At 36.4% G+C, this 21,361-nt stretch overlaps 2 protein-coding genes and 2 pseudogenes across 2 annotated transcripts; all 4 read left to right on the top strand.

Moving 5' to 3' along the window:
- The first annotated feature begins 3,508 nt into the window (after positions 1–3,508).
- On the top strand, positions 3,509–4,474 carry LOC116138618 (annotated as a pseudogene).
- A 1,820-nt stretch (positions 4,475–6,294) lies between these two features.
- Positions 6,295–7,466, top strand: LOC116138572 (metalloendoproteinase 3-MMP-like). The gene has a single exon (XM_031424287.1). The coding sequence runs from the start codon at positions 6,295–6,297 to the stop codon at positions 7,225–7,227; it is 933 nt and encodes a 310-aa protein (XP_031280147.1). The 3' UTR covers positions 7,228–7,466.
- A 281-nt stretch (positions 7,467–7,747) lies between these two features.
- LOC116138617 lies at positions 7,748–9,257 on the top strand (annotated as a pseudogene).
- A 1,463-nt stretch (positions 9,258–10,720) lies between these two features.
- LOC116138571 (metalloendoproteinase 2-MMP-like) lies at positions 10,721–11,656 on the top strand. The gene has a single exon (XM_031424286.1). It carries the CDS (start codon positions 10,721–10,723, stop codon positions 11,654–11,656), a length of 936 nt encoding a protein of 311 aa, XP_031280146.1.
- The last annotated feature ends 9,705 nt before the right edge of the window (positions 11,657–21,361 follow it).

The raw sequence follows: 21,361 nt of genomic DNA, 5'->3' as shown, positions 1-21,361 counted from the left end.
ATTGGTATTTAATATATAATATAAAGGTAAGAGAGATAATTAAAGAAGGTATTGGAAGTTTTGGTGAAGAGGACTTCCGACCAAAACTTATATATATAAGAAGATAGAGACATAGTTTTGTAATTAAAGCCAACAAATCCATTGAAGTTTGCGATTTATCCAATACATGAAAAGAAAAAAACGTGAAGAAATGCCAAACCTGTGCAATAATGGATCATATATTGGTTGCTCAAGACCACAATTTTGTTGGGTGTGGTTCATATTTGGGCCAATATCAGTTTAGCCTAAATGGGATTAGGTTTATTATTACTCCAGCATAACACTGAAAAACTTAATTTGAAAAATATTAAAAATAGAAAAAGAGAGTGAATTACCGATACTTTTCATTATTGTAGTCTACAAATTTCTGAAACTCAATAAAACTACTCTATTTAAATGCTGGATATAATTTTTTCATTGAGAATGAACCAGTGTAAATTGACTATTTTTGTTACCAATCTACTTTCATTGTTGTGTGTTTTGGCTTTGATTTCAACAAATTATCTACATTTACTAAGAACTGTAGTGAAAACGATTAAGATAAATAAAAATAAACCCAGTAAGTGTACTTAATCAATTAAAATATGTTTGCTCAAGCTAGGAAATTTTGAGAATAGTTTCACATTCTTTCTTGTGGATGATAATCTTTTTAAATTAACATTTAGGGGGTGTTTGATTAATGGAATGTTGGATTACTGGGAATGTTGGATTACTGGAATCTTATATTATCTTGAAAATTACTGGGAATCTTTACGAAAATGTGTTTGGTTAGTTGGTGAGTATGTTATATTAATATGTTTGGTTAGACAGAATAATTGGTGGGTATGTTATTTAAATTACTAAATTACCCTCTTTTTAAATATTAATATAATATTATTTTTATTAATAATTTTTGAATAGTTTCTTTTAACCCCCAATATTTCAGATTTAGCTAAAACACCCCCACTTATATAAAATTTTAATTTATGATAAAATCACCCCCACCCCCTGCCGCCACTGCAAACCACTGCAGAAAGTCTCTGAAAGTCACCGTGAGTAGCTCAACATGACCATGAGGCTCTGTTGTGGCCATTTCTGGCCATATTGATGGCCGAAAACGACCATATCAGGCTAGATCTGGCCGTTAACGGCCAGACCCATCAATCTGGTTGGAAATTGCCAGAATAGATCTAGCCATTTTTTACCAGATTTGCTCTCGATATGACCTTTTCGGCTCTCGGTCATGGTGGGCTACTCATAACAACTCCAGGTGACTTTCGACAACTTCCTGCGACGGTCGGCGATGGTTTAGCTAGCGGTAGCAGGTGGGTGGGGGTGATGGCTTGGGTAAGCTGAAATTTATTTTGATTTCAAAGCTAATTTTGTCCAAAAAATTAATTAAATGGGGTGAAATGGTAAAAGCAAGATTCATGTAAATAAATTTTAAAATAAGGGTATTATTGTCCTAAAATTTTATTAATAAGGGATATAATTATTAAAAAAAAAAAAAGATTATCCAAGTAATCTTACAATACCTAAGAAAATGGAGGTAATCAGATTACTTCCAATATTACTAATACAATATTGATATTTGAAGATTACCGGAATCTTATATTACTTGACAAACCAGATATAGTAATCAAGTAATATAAGATGACTTAACCTCAGTAATCCCACATAACCCCCAACCAAACGTCCCCTTAGAAATATCCCACAAGCTATGGGGTTCAAGTCTTGAAAAATAAAAAATCATATTCAACCGTTTTCGAATGATGATAGGGTTTAACGGACATTCCAGTTTCAGACTCCAACTTACAAAACAAGTATAGAGAATTTCTTAATTATAAAAATAGAAAATCATAGTTTGGCAATAAAACTCAATTAGCTAGCTATGTTGTATTTTAAAATTAATTAACTTGATTGGTTGCCGTAATGAATTACAATATACAGGGAACGTTATTGTCTCAACAAACGATGCAAATAACTTAGCAAAGCGTTACGATTATTCAACTTGGAAGACTTATTGAAGTCTAATTAATATAAATGTAATGTAAGAAGTCATATGATAATGAAATATTCAAGTAACTTTGGTCGCGGGCAAGAGGACTGACTTTGAGTCGCCCTGTTTACATCTGTTTGTCAATTTAGGAATTGATTATTGGCCCTTTGATTTGGTCTCATTCCACCGACTCTTTTGTGGGTGCGATTTGAGTTGTCTTCTCCTCTCGTTTACATCTGTCGAATTTAAGTAGATTCTTCTTTTGTGGGTGCAATTTGAGTCGTCGTCTCCTCCTCTTGTTTATATCTGTGGAATTTAAGTAGAGTTTACTGTATATTGCCCTGCTACGTATCTTCCTTTCGACAATGATATGATCATTTCGTCTTTTGATTGCTTTTTGCTCCTTGCATGCATTTTACTTTATTTATTGAAACTAATATAGACTTAGTTATAATTTACCCCCTAAGATAGGCATCATAAATAACAATATACCCCCTCTCTTAGTATTCCCTTCGTTTTACTGTTTAATTTTATATAAAATGTACCAGTCAGATGATGAAAACACTAATGGAAATTTAGGAATGAAAATCAAGTTGAGCTGTGTAAGAGGCTCAATTTTGGCTAGAACTTGACTCGGCATTAGTTGAATCGAGTTCAAGTTCGAATAGTTTGAGTAGTCGTTCGAGTCGAGTTCTATCATAGTAAAACATGAACTCAATAAAAGCTCAAATACTTGAATTCGATTGAGGTTTGAATACTTGAATTTGATTGAAGCTCATATTTTCAACTCAAATAATGGAACTCGAATCAAACTTGACTATACGAATTTGAATTCCAATTTTAGGTACCGCATTCGAGTTCAAACTTGATTTCTCAAACTCGAATTCGAACTCAAACTTGAATTTGGTACTGTAACACTCGAGTCGAGTTTGATTAATCAGATACTCGACTCGACTCGACTCGACTTGATTTTACCCTTGGAATAGTGACCTAAGGGGTAAATTGTTATTTCATATACCTTTGGGGGAAAGTTGTGATAAACTCACTAATATATAATTGTCTTTTAGTTTCTTCAAAGTCTTCGATTCATTTTACAATAATCTCTGGTCCAAAAACCTAGAAAAGTACTAGTCATGCTACAGAGTAAGTGCATGCAACGATACACTCAACTTTCAAAAACATTAAGCAATACCGTCCCCATTAACCACCCTTAGGCGGTTGCGTGGTTGAATAGAAACTTTTGGAGTATTATCCAAAAAGTCTTAAGTTCGATTCACCTCGGTTGCTAATAGAAGTGACCACTAGAGGTTTACCCAACCATTAACTTCAAGGTCTCGAGAATTAATTAAGGTATGTACAAGCTAACCCAGACACCCTAGTTATTAAAGGAAAAAAAAAATATGGTCCCCATTAGCGTCATCAGGATTCTTCTCACGTAAGAAATATATAAATACCCATCTAAACATGTCATACAGCGCAAGCAATTAACAAGAGCTTCTCTAGTTAATTAGTGAATCGATTAGCAATGGCATCTAAAGCTTTTCCCCTCCTCTCTTTCACCCTCTTTGCAGTCCTCCTTTCACTCTTCGCTAATTCTGTTTTAGCAGACCCCATTGAAAAAAGAATCCAATCTCCATTTCAGTTCATCAACCATCTCAAAGGTTGTCACAAAGGTGAAAATGTTAAAGGCATCCATAACCTCAAAAAGTATCTCGAAAATTTCGGTTACTTGAATTATAAAATCAAACACATGCCAATGATGATTATTTTGATGATCTCTTAGAGTCTGCCATCAAAACCTACCAGAAAAATTATCATCTTAAAGCCACTGGAGTTTTGGATGCCAAAACTGTTTCAAAGATGACAATGCCTCGATGTGGAGTAGCAGATATTATTAATGGCGCAACTCGGATGCGGTCTGGCCACAAAAGACACCACAATGCCTCCAGCCATTTCCATACTGTCGCTCACTATTCATTTTTCCCCGGAAACCCTAAGTGGCCAGCAAACAAGTACCATCTCAGCTATGCCTTTCTTCCAGGGACTCGAGCTGATGCCATGAACCCTGTTGCTAAAGCTTTCACGACATGGGCTGGAAATACACATTTCAAATTCACACAGACTCAGGACGCTAGAAATGCGGATATCACGGTTAGTTTCCACAGCGGTGATCATAGAGATGGTCACCCCTTTGATGGCCCTGGCGGAACCCTTGCTCATGCTTTTGCCCCAACGGACGGAAGGTTCCATTACGATGCAGATGAGACATGGTCTGTGGCTGCAACCCAAGGCTCATTTCACTTGGAGACTGTTGCATTGCATGAAATTGGGCATCTTCTTGGACTTATGCATAGCTCAGTTGAGGGGGCTATCATGTACCCTTCCATTACTCAAGGAACAACAAAGGGTTTGCATGCTGATGACATTCAAGGCATAAGGACTTTATATAATGCTTGAGGAGTACTGGAGCTTCACTTTTAAGTGAAAAGAATAACTTAGATTACGGTACCAGAATAAATGCAGAGGAAACACAGAAGCTCTGTTTTTGTTTTTCCTTCCTTTTTATTGTAGTTTGATTTCTATATATTTTGCGATCAAATAAACTTGTTAAAACACACGATGAACTAGTTCAATTGTCCGACCATGTATATATATGAATTTCTCCTTTTAAAGTGTGAAGATTTAAAGAAGAAAGAACAATGTTAAGATCTAATTTGTATTTAGTTGATTGAACGAAAAATACAACCAAAATCTCTCTTATATACAAAGGAGAGAATACATGAAAGAATTGGTAAAGTAAAAGAGTTCAGTAGCTCGTTTGAGCTCAAAGTAAAGAAGGTCAACTGAAAACGACAGCGTATTGGTGAATTACATTTGACCCTTTATGTTTTACAGAACTGCAATTTGCACCCTTTGCATTATATGGTTGAAATAAAGCAATTAGTTGTATCTCAATTTTGCAATCGTCAATAATGAAACAGCTCTAGAGGCTCCTTCAGAATTCAGATTTTGTTTTAGGTTGTTTGTTTCAGTTGTCCATAAGCAAAGCCAGTAGCATTTTGACGGCAACTTGGTTCAATGAAATGTTTGATTAATTCAAAGAACTTTCTTTTTTACTCCAAATGAGGCGATATAATAATCCATATAACATAATTATGTAGATATTATGCTCACAAAAATACACTTAATTTGTGAATTCTGATAAGAATCTCAGATACATATGCTCTTGTTTGAAGACAAAGTACTATATATACACTCTTTCGGGCATAACGTTAACCAAAGGTGACCCTTGTGATCGATGATATCGCGGACCCAAAATTGTATTTTTCCTAAATAGATTTGATAATTAACAAACATGGCTTTAATTTGTCATTAGAAGCTTAATTAATTCTCCCATGGAAATGCAGATCGACTTGTATCATCATCTTCATCTCTCTCTGCATTTGTCTACTAATTAGTTTCATTTTCAGTCTTCTCTTCTCAAAGTCCAGCAATACCGAAAAGCTCCCACCAGGATCTCTTACACTTTTCAACTTATTGCAAATTTCTTATGACATCGAAAACCTTTCTTTGAACTTGGACCAGTCATCTCTAGCTTGATCAGCTGAATATTATAGTTAACTAAATTAACGTTGAACAAATTAATGAAGACTGGGCTACTACTCTTTTGTAGTTAGCTTAGCATCATTCCAAAAGCAAAGCAAGTTCGACAAAGCAGCTAGACCTTTACCATGTAGTCTACCAGAGAGAATGATCTTTCTCTCCATCGATCATGCAAATGTCTTCTAGAAGCTGTGCTAAACTTTCAGTTTGATTAGATTTACTACGAATTCTCATAATGTGAAATCAAATCTACATGTAAGAATTTTTATGATAATGAAATAGAGGAGCAACTTCTCCTGCCGGTTAGAGGGTCTTCTCTTGATAATAGGAGACTTTGTCATAGAGTTTAAGTCTTTCTTTTTCGTATTTTGTGGGTACAAATTAAGTCAGGTCTTCTATGTTATATATGAACGTAATTGTGGTCTGCTAGGCATCTTCGTTGATAGTGTAAACATTGCATACAACAACGTTCAAATTAAATTTAGTAATTGGTGATCCTTAATTTGATAGCTTGTTCACATTGAATGGTAAAAGTCATGCTACCGTGTATAGACCGTCTCACTCAACTTGGGAAATGATTGATCTCAGAAGAACTCTATAAATAGAGAAAAAAAGAATTGTTAGATACAAGCACAGCCAATTAACATTCTCTACCAAGTTAATTGATTTTAGCAATGGTGTCTAAAGCTTTTCTCCTCTTCTCATTTGTAATCCTCCTCCTTTCTCTCCTCTCTCATTCAGTTTTAGCAGACAACACCAATGACAAAAAACAATCACCATTTGAGTTCATCAACCATCTCCAAGGTTGTCATAAAGGCGACAAAGTTAAAGGCACCAATGAGCTCAAAAAATACCTTGAAAAGTTTGGTTACTTGAACTATAGCTCTTCCACGAATCTAAAGCATGCGAATGATGATGATTTTGATGAGCTATTAGAATCAGCTATCAAAACCTACCAGCTTAATTACCATCTGAAGGCAACTGGAGTTTTGGATGCCAAAACTGTATCCAAAATGACAATGCCTCGATGTGGAATGGCAGATGTTGTCAATGGTAATACTCGGATGCGGTCTGGCCACAAAAGGCAAAATGCCTCTAGCCATTTCCATAATGTCGCTCACTATGAATTTTTCCCCGGAAACCCTAAGTGGCCAGCAAACAAGTACCATCTCACCTATGCATTCCTTGCAGGGACCCCTGCGGATGCCATGAACCCTGTTTCTAAAGCTTTCACAACATGGGCTGGAAACACTCACTTCAGATTCTCACGGACTCAGGACATCGGAAACGCAGATATTACGATCAGTTTCCACAGTGGAAATCACGGAGATGGTAGTCCTTTTGATGGGCAGGGTGGAGTCATAGCTCATGCTTTTGCCCCAGACGACGGCAGGTTCCATTATGATGCGGATGAGAGATGGTCTGTGGGTGCGACACAAGGTGCATTCGACTTGGAGACGGTTGCATTGCATGAAATTGGGCATCTTCTTGGACTTGGGCATAGTTCAGTTGAGGGGGCTATCATGTTCCCTTCTATTTCTGCTGGAGTGACAAAGGGTTTGCATGGAGATGACATTCAAGGCATCAGGGCTTTATATAATGTTTAAAGAGTTATTTCAAGATTTCCTACCGTGAGAAAAGAATAAATGAGAGTTTTGGTACCGAATAAATGAAGGGGGAAAGAGAGTCGGTTATACTTTTATTATCAGGAATGGAGACCATATACACTAGTAAATGATCACCATTGCTTTATATTTTATGTTTTTTGGGTATTGCAAATGTGTTCACTTAATTTAGAAGAACGTCTTGATTGGTCCTCACATAAATAAAAAAATGATTCATGTTGAAAGAGATTTCTTTTTAATTAGCACATAAAATTACAATATAATGACTAATGAAATACAAAATTCCTGTAAGTTTTCATCTTGTTGTTTATATATATTCATAGATACCTCAATAGCCGGCGAAAGAATCAGAGTATTTAACGTAGCAACCAAATACATACTAACAAAACATTAAACATGAATACGTCAATGAGGCTAATCGAACATTCGTCCGGAAGCTCTTTATATATCAGGTTTCAAAACATACTTAGGCATTGTCCTTAATTACATGCTTGATTGTCCCATGGATTTGCAGACTTGTATTGTTATCCTAATCTCTCTCTGCGTTTGTTTACTAATTAGCTTCATTTTTCGTCTTCTCTTCTCCTCAAAAACTAGAAATACCAGAAAGCTCCCACCAGGACCTCCCACTCTTCACCTCATTGCCAACTTCTTATGGCATCGAAAACCGTTCTTTGAGCTTGGAAAAATCGTCTCTGATCTTCGCAAAAGGTACGGTCCGATCATCACCATAAAAATTGGCTCCGAACCCACCATTTTCATCACCAACAACACTCTCGCTTACCAAGCACTTGTTCTAAATGGTGCCATCTTCGCAGACCGCCCAAAAACCACATTTGCCGATCGAATCTTTCCAAACAAACGTAAAGGCGTAAGCCTCTTCCCCTATGGTGCAACTTGGCGCTCCCTCCGCCGAAACCTTACAGGTACATCAGGAGTTCTCCACCCTTCTCGTCTTATATCCTGCTTTCATATCCGTAAATGTGCCTTGGACAATTTAATTCATCGCCTTAAACAGGATTCTGAACACGGCGGAGGCATCCATGTAGTTGATCATTTTACGTACACAATTTTTTCTTTGCTAGTTCTCATGTGTTTCGGGGATAATCTTGATGAGAATACAATTAGGGAGCTTGAATGCTCACAAAATAAATTTTTTACCTGTTTTCCTAAAGTAAAAGTGTTTCTTATCATGCCAAATTTGGGGAAGATCTTATTTAGAAATCGATGGAATGAGTTTGTAAATATCCTTAAAGATCGAGAAGATATGTTTTTGTCCTTGGTTACAGCCAGAGAGAAAATGAAACAAGGTGAAGATAAGGGAGAAAACATAGATCAGTTTGTGTCATACGTTGATACCTTATTGGAATTACAAGTTCCAGATGAGAACAAGAAGTTTGAAGAAGGCGACATAGTATCTTTAAGCGATGAATTTATCAGTGCTGGAACTGATACAACGACAACAGCATTGCAATGAAGAAAAAATTTTGGCTGAAATGAGAGGCGTTGTTGAACAAGGACGAAAATGGATCAAAGAAGATAATTTGCAGAAGTTGCCTTATTTGAAAGCAGTGGTTCTTGAAGGATTAAGACGTCACCCGCCGACTTACCAGGCGGCGACACCGCTTGCGGTGACTGAAGATACCGAATTGGGTGGCTACCTTATACCCAAAGGTACAACAGTGAACTTCTTGATAGCGGACATGGGAAGAGATCCGAATGTGTGGAAAGATGCTGTGGAGTTCAAGCCAGAGAGATTTCTGTTTAGCCATGGAGAAGAAAGTTTTGATATAACAGGAAGTAGAGAGATTAAAATGATGCCATTTGGTGCAGGGAGGAGGATTTGTCCTGGTCTTGGTTTTGCTATTCTTCATTTAGAGTATTTTGTGGCAAATTTGATTTGGCATTTTGAATGGAGTGCTGTGGATGGTGAAGATATTGATTTATCAGAGAAGATAGACATCACCATAAAGATGAAAAATCCATTGCGAGTTCATCTATCTTCGCGGTAGATTTGATTATGTTATTTGTTTACATAAATATTGCTCTGAACCCTTTTAATGTAATTCTTGTTGATGGTTGAAAATTTTTATGTATAAATTTCTACATCAAGCAGGAACCCATCAAATTTGACCTTCTTTTATTCCTTGCATAATTTTTTTTTTTTTTCTGAATTTAAAGAACATAGCAATACATGATTCTTGTATTATTCATCATATCACCCTATATAAATTTTTGGGATGATCCAAAATCTTAAGTAAATGGAGTGCGCTTTGTGCAAGGTCCACTAGCAGACACTGAAAGTTGAGAATGGGTCTAATTAGTATTCTTGGCTCATTTTAATGGATAATGTCCCAGAGTTCTTGTAAAGGTTTGGAGCCCTATTATTTCCACCAAATGAGGTGAGATTATTTTGTCGCCTATTTGGTCATTGTCTTCTGGCTCTCTTTGGTTTTGTTCCTAACCCGGGGCATGTCTTGAGATATGAAGATTTTTTTTGTGTATTTACATAGTCTTGTATAGGCTATTTTTTTGGGTTCTAACCCAGGGGATTGTCCTGAGGTAGGTTAACCGCCTTTTATAGGTCTTTTGTACATTCTTTTTCTCTTTTCTAATGAATCATATATATGAACTTACAATTGCGGCGTTAAAATATACAAATTGTTATCTTGGCTAACTACAAGCAACCTGTAAACAGCTGAGACTCCGCTGAGATTGGAGAATACTTCCATTAATTAACTTGCAATTATACAAGATTGAACTGACATTGTTGAAGGAGTATATCAAATTATAACTTCTTGCTTCTTTCTGAGTTGATTGCATGAAAATGCATTGACATGAAAGCATGTTGTGTTAAATTTCTGTGACAGACAGTCATACCAAAAACTATATATATTCTGTCTTTATGTCTGACATTTAAATTAAATCCCAGAGACAAATTGTCAGCATCTTGAGTACGTAAAGAAAAAGATATTGCTTGGTCTGCAAGTAATCACTAATGAATGCTGGCCTCCTAGAGTTTACTTTTGCCATTCTCACACATTTTTATTGATTACACATATGGTTGTTCAATGTCAAAATCATTGATTGTAATACCATTAATATTTAAGGAGGATTACACCAGAGAATAACATTTCTCTTCCCCAATAATGTAAAATCAAATCTACAAGTAAGAAATCTAATGATAATGAAATATAAAATTAACTATTCCTACTGGCTAGAGGTCTTCTCTTGATAATATATAGGAAACCTGTTCTACAAAAATATTGATTTTGAATTAATGTAAATTTTATGATAACTTGTTCACATAAAAATTAATATCATTAAATAGTAAAAATCATACTACAGTCTGTGGACCGACTCACTCAACTTGGGGAGACGAATGATCTTATAAGAACTCTGTATATGGAGATCAAAATGTGAGATACAAGCACAGCCAATTAACATTCTCTACCAAAGTTAATTGATTTTAGTAATGGCATCTAAAGCTTTTCCCTTCTTCTCATTTGTAATTCTCCTTTTTCTCCTCTCTCAATATTCAGTTTTAGCAGACAACACCAATGACAAAAATCAATCACCATTTGAGTTCATCAATCATCTCCAAGGTTGTCATAAAGGCGACAATGTTAAAGGCATCAATGAGCTCAAAAAATACCTTGAAAAGTTTGGTTACTTGAACTATAGCTCTTATACAAATCAAAAGCATGCGAATGATGATGATTTTGAGGAGCTATTAGAATCAGCTATCAAAACCTACCAGCTTAATTACCATCTGAAGAAAACTGGAGTTTTGGATCCCAAAACTATATCCAAAATGATAATGCCTCGATGTGGAATGGAAGATATTGTCAATGGTAAAACTCGGATGCGATCTGGCCACAAAAGGCAAAATGCCTCTGGCCATTTCCATACTGTCGCTCACTATAATTTTTTACCTGAAAACCCTAATTGGCTAGCAAACAAGTACCATCTCACATATGCATTCCTCGCAGGGACCCCTGTGGATGCCATGAACCCTGTTGCTAAAGCTTTCACAACATGGGCTGGAAACACTCATTTCACATTCTCAGTGACTCAGGGCATTGGACACGCAGATCTCAGAATTGGTTTCCCCCATGGATATCATGGAGATGGCAGTCCTTTTGATGGGCATGGTGGAGTCCTGGCTCATGCTTTTGCCCCAGACAATTGGAGGTCCCATTACGATACGAACGAGACATGGTATGTGGGTGCAGTAGAAGGTGCAATCGACTTGGAGAGTGTCGCATTGCATGAAATTGGGCATCTTTTTGGACTGGGACAGAGCTCAGTTGAGGGAGCTATCATGTTCCCTACTATTCCCCCTGGAGTGACAAATGGGAACTTGCATGGCGATGACATTCAAGGTATCAGGGCTTTATATAATGTTTAAAGAATACTTACTTCAAGATTTAGAAGCTTTACTTACCATGATTTAAAGAATAAACTCTGAATAAATGAAGAGAGAAACATAGTCGTTCTACTCTCCACTTTTTATTAGTTTCAATTTCAAAGTTATCTTATATATATGTCAATGAGGTTAATTAAGAAGCAAACATATATCATTAGAATGAATTATTGTAAATTAATTGAACATTAATGTCAAATTAATATACTCTTTGTACCCCGGAAACATACTGAGGCATTGTTCTTTGAAGCTTAATTCTTCTCCGATGAATATGCAGACTGGTATTAGTATCGTCATCTCCTTCTGCATTTGTTTACTAATCAGCTTCACCATCCACGCCAAAAAGCTCTCAGCAGGACCTTCAACACCTCACCTTATTGCCAACTTCTGTGGAATCGAAAACCTTTCTTCGGACTAGGAAAAATTGTCTCCAGTCTTCGCAAAAGGTATGGTCCCATCATCACCATAAAAATGGGCTCCAAACCCACAATTTTCATCACCAACAACACTCTCACTTACCACACTTGTTCTGTAGTCTTTGCAGACCACCCAAAAACCGCATTCGCCGATCAAATTTTTCCAAACAAACGTAAAGGCATAAGCGTCTTCCCCTGTAGCACAACTTGGCGTACCCTCCGCCGCAACCTTATAGGTACATTAGGAGTTCTTCACCCTTCTCCTCTCATATCCTACTCTCATATCCATAAACGTGTCTTGGACAATTTAATTCATCGCTGTAAAGATTCAAACCAATTACCAAATTCAACTTAAAAAACTAAAATTAAGAACAATCACAACACACACAAAGCAATCAACCAAGAAGAACACGATTTACCGTGGTTCACTTATCCAAGATTTGGATAAGCTACATCCACGTTGAACTCCACAATTGAGGAGCTCTTTGCACTAATTAGAACCTTTGTTACAGATTACAATCACCCTTAGTCTACTAACCTCACTCTCTTCCCATTTAATGCTTTCTTCTTTACACCTACAAATCTGCCCCAAGGGAACTCTACCTGGAAACCCTTGCACCCAAGAGTAAACTCAACCCTCACAAAGTGATTGAAAAACACTTACTGTAATGACATAATTTGCAGCAAAGCAAGACAAGAAAAAAATGCAGGCTCTTATGTGATACAACAGAGAGAGAAAGATGTTGAATGAGCTACAGTTTTTGTTATACTTCAGACGAGAGAAGGGAGACTTTTATACTGTTGTCCAAGTGGCATCAAGACAGCCATCAGATTAGTTCAAGCAATCCAACGGTTAGAAAAGCGTAAGTTAAAAAAGGGCAACGTATAAGATAAATGGTACAACGCCGTTTCTAACTTCACCTTCAACAATCTCTACCTTGAAGTCAGACTTTCTAGCAGCAACACACCAACTCCCACTTATGCAGAGAACTCATCATCAATTGCTTCTTAGTTCTACTCCTTAATGCTTAGCCGATGAACAACAAATCCAAGCAACTTGAATTTGGTAACAGTGACTATTTTTGTGCCCATATCCGTAGGATTGCCTTCAGTTGGAATCTTCCTTATGTTAATCACTTCCTTGGCAATTAGATCCCTCACAAAGTGGTATCTTACATCCACATGCTTGGTCCTCTCATGGTAAACTGGGTTTTTACTTAGATGTAGAGCACTTTGGTTGTCTGAATACACTATCACCATACTGTCCACCAAATTGGCTTCCTTCAAAATTCCTTGAAGCCACAATGCTTCTTTGAAGGTATCAGTTATAGCTACGTATTCCTCTGTTGTAGACAATGCAACAAGGGGCTGCAGTTGAGACTTCCAACTGATGCGATTCCCACCCAAGGTGAAACAATAGAATGTGGTTGATTTTCTTGTATCTATGTCACCTTCTTTGAGCTTGTACAACCATCTGCATTCCACAGGTTTATACGCTTTAGGTTTAGGGACCAAAGACCATGTCTCATTTACCTTTAGTGACTGTATTTCTTCCTCCATTGCAATCACCCATTTATCTTTGTCCTTGGGTCTCATCTCATAGCAGCCTCATAAGTATCTGGTTCAAACCTCTGAACTTTAGTCCCTACCACTAGGGTAGTGTAGATCAGGTCTGCATCGGAGTATTTGGCAGGGGCTCTGATCTCTCTTCTAGTTTTGTCCCTTTGCCAATTGGCACTGTGTTAGGTTATCATGAAGTGGTTCTTCAGCCTCTACAGTTTGGACAGGGTCATTAGAGGTTGTATTAACTTCAAGTTCAGTTTCTTGGTCATGCCGAGGAGTATCAAACTGCTGTGGAGTATGCTCCACCTCAATTGGTGTAACTCCAGTTCGACCAGGACTTATTTCATTGTCATTAAGGATACCTGCATTTCGGTTAGTGAATTTACAAGGGAAAATAGTTTCATTAAACATAACATCCTTGCTAATTATGATTTTTACCCCTGGTGAATCCATATTCCATAGTCTATAGCCCTTAGTCCCCTCTTGGTATCCTAAGAATACACAATTTAAGGACCTAGGCTCTAATTTCCCTTCACTCATGTGTGCATATGCAGTACACCCAAAAACTCTCAAATGGTTTAGGCTAGACTTTCTTCTTGACCATTTTTCTTCCGGCGACATATACTCTATGGCAGTGGAAGGGCTTCTATATTCACTAAGTATGCAGATATGGTCAAAGCTTCTCCCTAAAATGTTTTTAGTAAACCTGAAGTAAACAGGAGGCATCTAACTTTTTCAAGCAAGGTTTTATTCATCCTCTCAACAACACCATTTTGCTGAGGAGTTTTTCCAACTGTCTTATGTCTAAGGATCCCCTATTCCCTACAGAATTTTTGAATTCTACGTTACTGAATTCCAAACCATTATCAGTCCTAAGGGCCTTAACCTTCCTATCAGCCTGATTTTTCACTAATAGTTTCCAGTTTTTGAACCTAAGTAAAGCCTCATCTTTAGACCTAAGTAGGTAAACCTAAACCTTCCTACTAAAGTCATCTACAATTGAGAGAAAATATCTATTCCCCCTATGAGACTTAACTTGATCTGGACCCCACAAATTAGCATGCAGATAATCTAAACAATGAGTGGCAAGATGTATACCTTTTGAGAAACTCATACGATATTGCTTACCCAACACACAAGTTTCACATAAATCAAGAGGAGAGATAATGTCCTTACCAAATGTCCTTACCAAATAGTCCCTATTGTGAGAGGATGGTCATCCCCTTTTGGCTCACATGCCCCATTCTTAAATGCCATTTTTCTGTCACATTAGAATTAGAAGAAACAAGAGTAGTATTGGATTTATCAGAATAGTGGTTCCCATACATAATATATAGCCCATTCTTTTTTAAACCCTTTAGCACTATGCTATTATCTCTATACACCTTAAGGCTTAAGGCATCCATTTATTGCTTTATAACAACATCCTAATTCATCTAGTGTTCCTAGAGAGATTAAGTTTCTTTTTAGATTAGGGATGTATCTAATCTTAGTCAACATTATAAATTTCCCATTATTCAATCTTAAGGTTACACTCCTTGTTCCTCGGACTCTGCATGCATTGTTATTGCCCATAGACACTATTTCATGTTCATCATTTTCAAAATCTTGAAACTACTCTCTATTTAGACTCATGTGAAAAGAGCACCCTGAGTCAAGAACCCACTCCTGAACCTAGTCTGATCTAGACACTGTGAGGATTTCAGATTCACTGATATTGTCACGAGTGGAAGCTACATTACTTTCAGTGTTTGATTGTTTATGTTTTTTAATCCACTCAAAACAATTCTTTTCAAACGTCCAGTTTTATTGCAATAAAAACACTTCCTAATTTCCCCTTTACTCTTGACAGATCCTTTCCCTTTCTTCTTATTCTTTGAACCAGTGACACGTTGTGTATTGTTTCCTGACTGGCCAGATTCTACTCTACCATTTACAAACAAGTTATTCCCACTCCTTTTTAGAATTTTTAATTCTAACTCCTTAGCTTTTAATCCAGCAATGATTAAATCAAGACTAGGTATGGTACCCGTATATTGTAAAGCATTTTTAACAACTTGGTACTCTTCTAATAAAGAATTAAGGAGTATCATGGCTAAGCTTGTATCTCCTAATTCTTGATATGTTCCCTTTAAAATTAAAGTCATTTTCAAGAATTCATCCAAATTAGCTTCTATAGACTTAGAGCTATCCATTTTATAAACAAATAAAGCACCCTTTAAGAAAGCTAAATTTGGATCAGATTGTAAAAAGTATAGTGAATCGAGTTTACCCCATAAAGTCAGTAGAGTCTCCATGCCATCTACCTTCCTCAAGACTTTGTCCGAGAGATTCATTATGATGAGGTTGTATGCCTCTTCATCAACTTCAGCTTTTTTCTTTAATTTTTCTTCTGGCCACTTCATTGCATCCTTTTCCATTGCAATGGCAACCATGTTGTGTGATAGTAGCACCTTCATCTTCTTCTTCTGACTGTTGAATCGATCTTCCCATCATACTGGGTGATCTCCATGCGTGTTGTAGTCATACCAAGTTTCTTGATACTGATATCAAAAAGAGTCCCAATCGAAGAAACCCTAGAACTCAAAACTAATTAATTTGTCACAATTGAACCCTGATTATGGACTCTAATCTATCTAGGACCTAAAAGAATTGACTGATCAAGAAAACCCCCAAATTCGATAAACCTTAGATTTCAAGAAAAAATACCAAATCACAAAATTGATAACTCGAATCTTAGATTTAAGAACCCTTGAACTCTAAAGAACTTACGGATCGTGAAAGCCCCAAAAAATTCGACGAACTCTCAATTCAAGAACAGACCTAGAGATCGATGCACCGCAGATTTCTAGCTCTGATACCACTACAAAGATTCAAACCAATTACCAAATTCAACTTAACAAACTAAAATTATGAACAATCACAACAAACACAAAGCAATCAACCAAGAAGAACACGATTTACCGTGGTTCACTTATCCAAGATTTGGATAAGCTACATCCACGTTGAACTCCACAATTGAGGTTGACACTATTTCTGTACCTCAGTCTCAATCAGATAACAGCTGATGAAATGATTTGATTTCACGTTAACCATACCATTGATAGATTGCGGTTTCGCTGAATCTGAATCTATCGGGTGGTCATGATGCCTTGCTAGGGGCCAATCTTGGTCTGTGTGTAGTGAGATGATTAATTGGTTTTAATTGCGATACTACTCACTATCGATATGATAAAGAGCCTACGGGTCAACACTTAGAAAATAATTTAAGAATCAATTTGTGAAAAGAGTATTTTGGTAATCTCACAGTGCAATTAAATTTGCTGAGGTTGTTGCCTGTATTTAATTTTAATATTAAAATTAAATTAGTGAGATTATATTTAAATATATCTATGCATATATTTAAATGAATTATTATTATTAATTGAATGTTAATATATTATTATATATTAATTGATTTTAATTATAATAATAATTAATTAATTAAAATACCATAAAGGGTGTGTTTGGTTGCAAGGGTGAACTAAGGTTGAAGCCCATGGTTATTCCTAAGTGGAATAGGGTTTTAATTGTTGCACTATGTAAGTGCAACTTAAAATTAAAACATTATAGGATTATTCATTCAATTAAAACCCTAGCCGCCCTATCTCTCTCTTTTAAGAAGAAAATTTTTCTTGTTCTTCTTTTTTGATTCTTGAAGCCCTTGATTCTTCTAGCAAAATAATCAAGGGTTCTTCGGATTATCTTCGTGTGGACTTCCGTGAGTGTGATCTTACTTTGGATTGATTGGTGAAAAATCACTTGAACAGTAGACGGTGAACAGTATCATGAATAATGTTCCTATCCAAAATCAGAGATATTTAAAGGAGTCTCCAAACGTATGTAAGTATTCTAATCCTTGAATGGATTTACTTTATACATATTTTTGTTTATAAACATGTAAACAGTATAATCTATACTCGGATCTAGGCAAAGAAAGGTAATTGATTTATCGATTGAATTTTTGTTTTCCACTGCGTATGGTAGATCAATTACTTACATGAAGATGAGAGAACAAAATGTAGGAGATTTGAGAAGGGCCTCAAGGGTAGGATCCAAACAGTAGTGGCCTCACACTGCCACTCAGAGTTTGGGAAATTGATAGAGGCAACTAGGAGAGTTGAGAGTACTTTGGGAGAGTTTGATAAGAGAGAAATACAAAGATAGAAGTATAATGACCGTGAGTGGATAGTTGATGGTCATAGTAATAGGAATCAGAAAAGAGAGGATAGTTTTTTCGGGACTTCGGGTAGTCCAGGACAAGATCAAAGACAGGTTCCAGGTTAGCTGTCAGTGGGTAGTGATAATTGGAATAGAAGGTTCCAAGATAGTAGACAACCGAGTTTTGGTAGTAGGGGGGATCAATGAGTACAATGCAACGAGTATGGGAGATTTCATTTTGGACAGTGTCGGGGAAGGTCCTCAGGTTGTTATCATTGTGGGCAAAGTGGTCATATTAAGAGGAATTGTCCTATTCTGACCCAGGGTGGTAGTGTCACTCAGAGACTAGTTCAGTAGAGGTTTCAAGTTCAAGGGGCACAGGGCAGTATTGCAAACAATAGTAGTGGGTGACAAAGGGGATTAGGGCGACCCCAAACTCAAGCTCGTGTGTTCGCCTTGACACAACAAAATGCACAAGCCACTCCAGTTGTGGACACGAGTATGTTGTTTAACTTTGAGCATGAGGATCATAATTTGATTAATCCTAGTTTTATACATTCAATTGTTTACTAGGCATGCCAACAGAGAGTTAGAGATCCTTTGGCGTGTAGATTGATGGTAGTCACTCTATAGGAAACTCATTATTAATGAAGAGTGTGTACTAGAGAATGTGTTGCGAGACTTATAAAAGGACCCATATCCGTGTATTACTTATAGTAAATTTCAAGGACAAAATTTTATTAAGGGGCGAAGTTGTAAAACCCCATTCTAATTATATATATATTCTCTTTGATTTTGTTTATAAGAAGAGACTTTTCTATCAAATTTTAAAGTTTGGTTAGGGATGAAAACGAAGAAATGGAAACTGTTGGGTTTGCATGTAGCAAGGGCACAAAATTTGGAGGTTTTTGCAAGGAAAAGATGATGTGGTAGGGTTATACTAGAATTAAGAGAATTTGAGGCCATTGTGAAATAAAAAAAATGTTTTATATAAATCAAATGAAGAAGAAAAAAAAGGGAAGAAGAAAAAAAAGGGAAGAAGAAGTGTTGGCCGAGAGGTAGAGTGAGAGAGAAATGGAGTAAAAATGGAGGCTAAGAACAATTTGAAGCAGATCACTTCGATCTGAGCTCGGGTAACTCATGCATGGGGGTTGGGAAGACAAATTTCTTAGTTTCTTTCTTGTTACAAAGGGTGGAAGATTGATCTTGGTTCTTTGGTGTAGGTGTTGAGGAAAGGAGTGCTTGAGACTTTGAGTTGAGATCGGTTGAGTTGAATTTTTGTGAGTGGATCAGATGAAAACTTTCCTTAAAATTTCAGATCTATGCTTGCATGTAAATTGTAGTTCGCCATTTTTGTGCTTTGATGAGATTTGAGCTAAATGTGAAGCTTGCTTGATTGACTTTCTCTTGTATGTTTTTGGACGAATTCTAGAGTAGTTGATTTGAGTTTTAAAATGGACTGTAATTTGCTTGCTAATTGAACTTGCATGCATTTGGTTGTTTCATTAAATTGTGATGTTGGATGGATATTTAATTACATACACTCGGCTGGACAACATTTGGGAGATGCTTGAGTTATGTTTTTGATTTAAAGGTTGGTTGGTTGAATACACTTGCATGCTCTCAGTTGGAATGTCTTTGAGAAAATTTATTTAAATTGTGTTTGGAAATGTTGGGAAATTAAGGCAGCTTGAGTGATGGCTGGGTAGTGTTGGTTGTTGATTTGGGTAGACTTACTATGGTTGTGCATGTGGGCTCAGGTTATGGGTAGAGAAAGGACAAGTGTTAATAGGCACAGATTTAATAAGAAATGATGTTTTGTCTAGTAACTAAGGGATGGACCTACATACTTTAGTATAATATTTTATATTCATATATTTTATTATAACTCCTTAAGATTGAAGTATTAATTATTGACATTGGAACCTTGGCTTCTGAATATGTTGATAAACTCCCAAAAAATTTGAAATGGTTTTATGGTGATAACGACTTTTTATATATATAGAAAAGTAGAAATTAAGTGAATAATTAAAAAGGGTTGAACTATCAGTTTTGAAACATGTTTAGAAAATTGCAATTTCACCCTTGTATGTGATTTTTGAATACTATGTCATGATTTATAAGCACTTATATAATATGCTCTTGACTTATATGTTACTTGAGATTATGCATGAGAGAGTTATGGTGCTAGAACCACCCTACGAAGTACCCATCCCCCAGTTTCAAGCTTTGCCCATGCGAGACAAGATTTGCTGTGTATTGAGATATTCGATCTTTAGGCTCTGCGCATGCGTATTGAGATATTTACTGCTCTGCCTAGGCGTCGAGTTTGTCCGCCAGGTATTGAGATGGTTTCTTTAGGCTTTGCCTGCGCGATAATAGATCTTGTCGGGTATTGAGATGTTTCTCCTAGCTCTGCCTGTGTGTGGGACACCCACCCGGTATCGAGATTTTTCCCCAGGGTACTAGTTGTGGTGAGAACCTTCAGTATTAGTTTATTGTTTCGGAGCAAGATATCAGTTTATAGTTTTCAGATACCGGCCTACAATTTTCTTTATCAGTTAATAGTTTCAGTAACAACATCAAAATTAGCTTTTAGTTTTAGAATGTTCAAAATCAGATTTAGTTTTCAGTATTAGAACAGTTATGGATAATTTGCATTAGTTATATGAAACATTCGATGTTTGTAGCATGATTTATAGAAAAACATTGTTTTCATAAGCATAAGCATTTACAACTATACTTTAAGTTCTCATAAAAGTGTTTTTTAGCATTTAGTGACGAGCTAGGATTCAGAAATTGTTTTCAGTTTAAATGATCAGATTACAATACTTAGAACAATTAGAAACGAGTTATGAATACATACATGAATGATTGCTTGCTTCCATAACATGTTGTTTTCAAAATTTCATAAGAACTATTGCGTGCCATAATTATTGTAGAAGATATGTTTTGCAAACTCCCCTTTTTCCCCGCTCACTAAGTATTTCAACTCACCCCTTTTCAAAAATGTTTTCCTCCCCCAAGTTCACAAGGAGATCATGCTGAGCAGTGAGTCACCACTCAAGGTTGTGCCATGCATCGACATCTTCTTGTGTGTGTATTATGGCATATGTTCCAAAAAAAAAAAAAAGAATGGTTTATGTTTCTTTGTAATAGTCTTATGTTTTTGTTGTAATTAAGCAAGACTTGATACTTTGTTTCCAGATTTTCATGGATTATGCATTATACTTTTACAAACTTCCTAAATATGTATATGTACCTATTCATAAATATATTTCTAATTAGATTTTCATACGGATTATTTATGTAAAGTATATTCAGGAAAACAAGATTCAGGTTTCATAGTTTTCCCCACACGGCACGTCTCGGTCATTCGAGTCTTTTGGAAGCACTCGGATCCTATGGGATGAGGAAGGTCGGCACGGGTCATGTTAGCCAAATACTTTGAGTGTGGAATAGACAGAAATTTTGTTGAACAACAATTGATAAGGAGACACGTTATTGGTAA

This window comes from Pistacia vera, unplaced genomic scaffold (assembly GCF_008641045.1).
Source record: "Pistacia vera cultivar Batoury unplaced genomic scaffold, PisVer_v2 Contig342, whole genome shotgun sequence".
Lineage (NCBI taxonomy): Eukaryota > Viridiplantae > Streptophyta > Magnoliopsida > Sapindales > Anacardiaceae > Pistacia > Pistacia vera.
The sequence above is the reverse complement of the archived record's forward strand: the minus strand, read 5'-3'. Positions and strand labels throughout refer to the sequence as shown.

Bases quoted from the DNA above. Each gene is read 5' to 3' on its own strand.
- LOC116138572 (XM_031424287.1), top strand. From the start codon at position 6,295: ATGGTGTCTAAAGCTTTTCTCCTCTTCTCATTTGTAATCCTCCTCCTT.
- LOC116138571 (XM_031424286.1), top strand. From the start codon at position 10,721: ATGGCATCTAAAGCTTTTCCCTTCTTCTCATTTGTAATTCTCCTTTTT.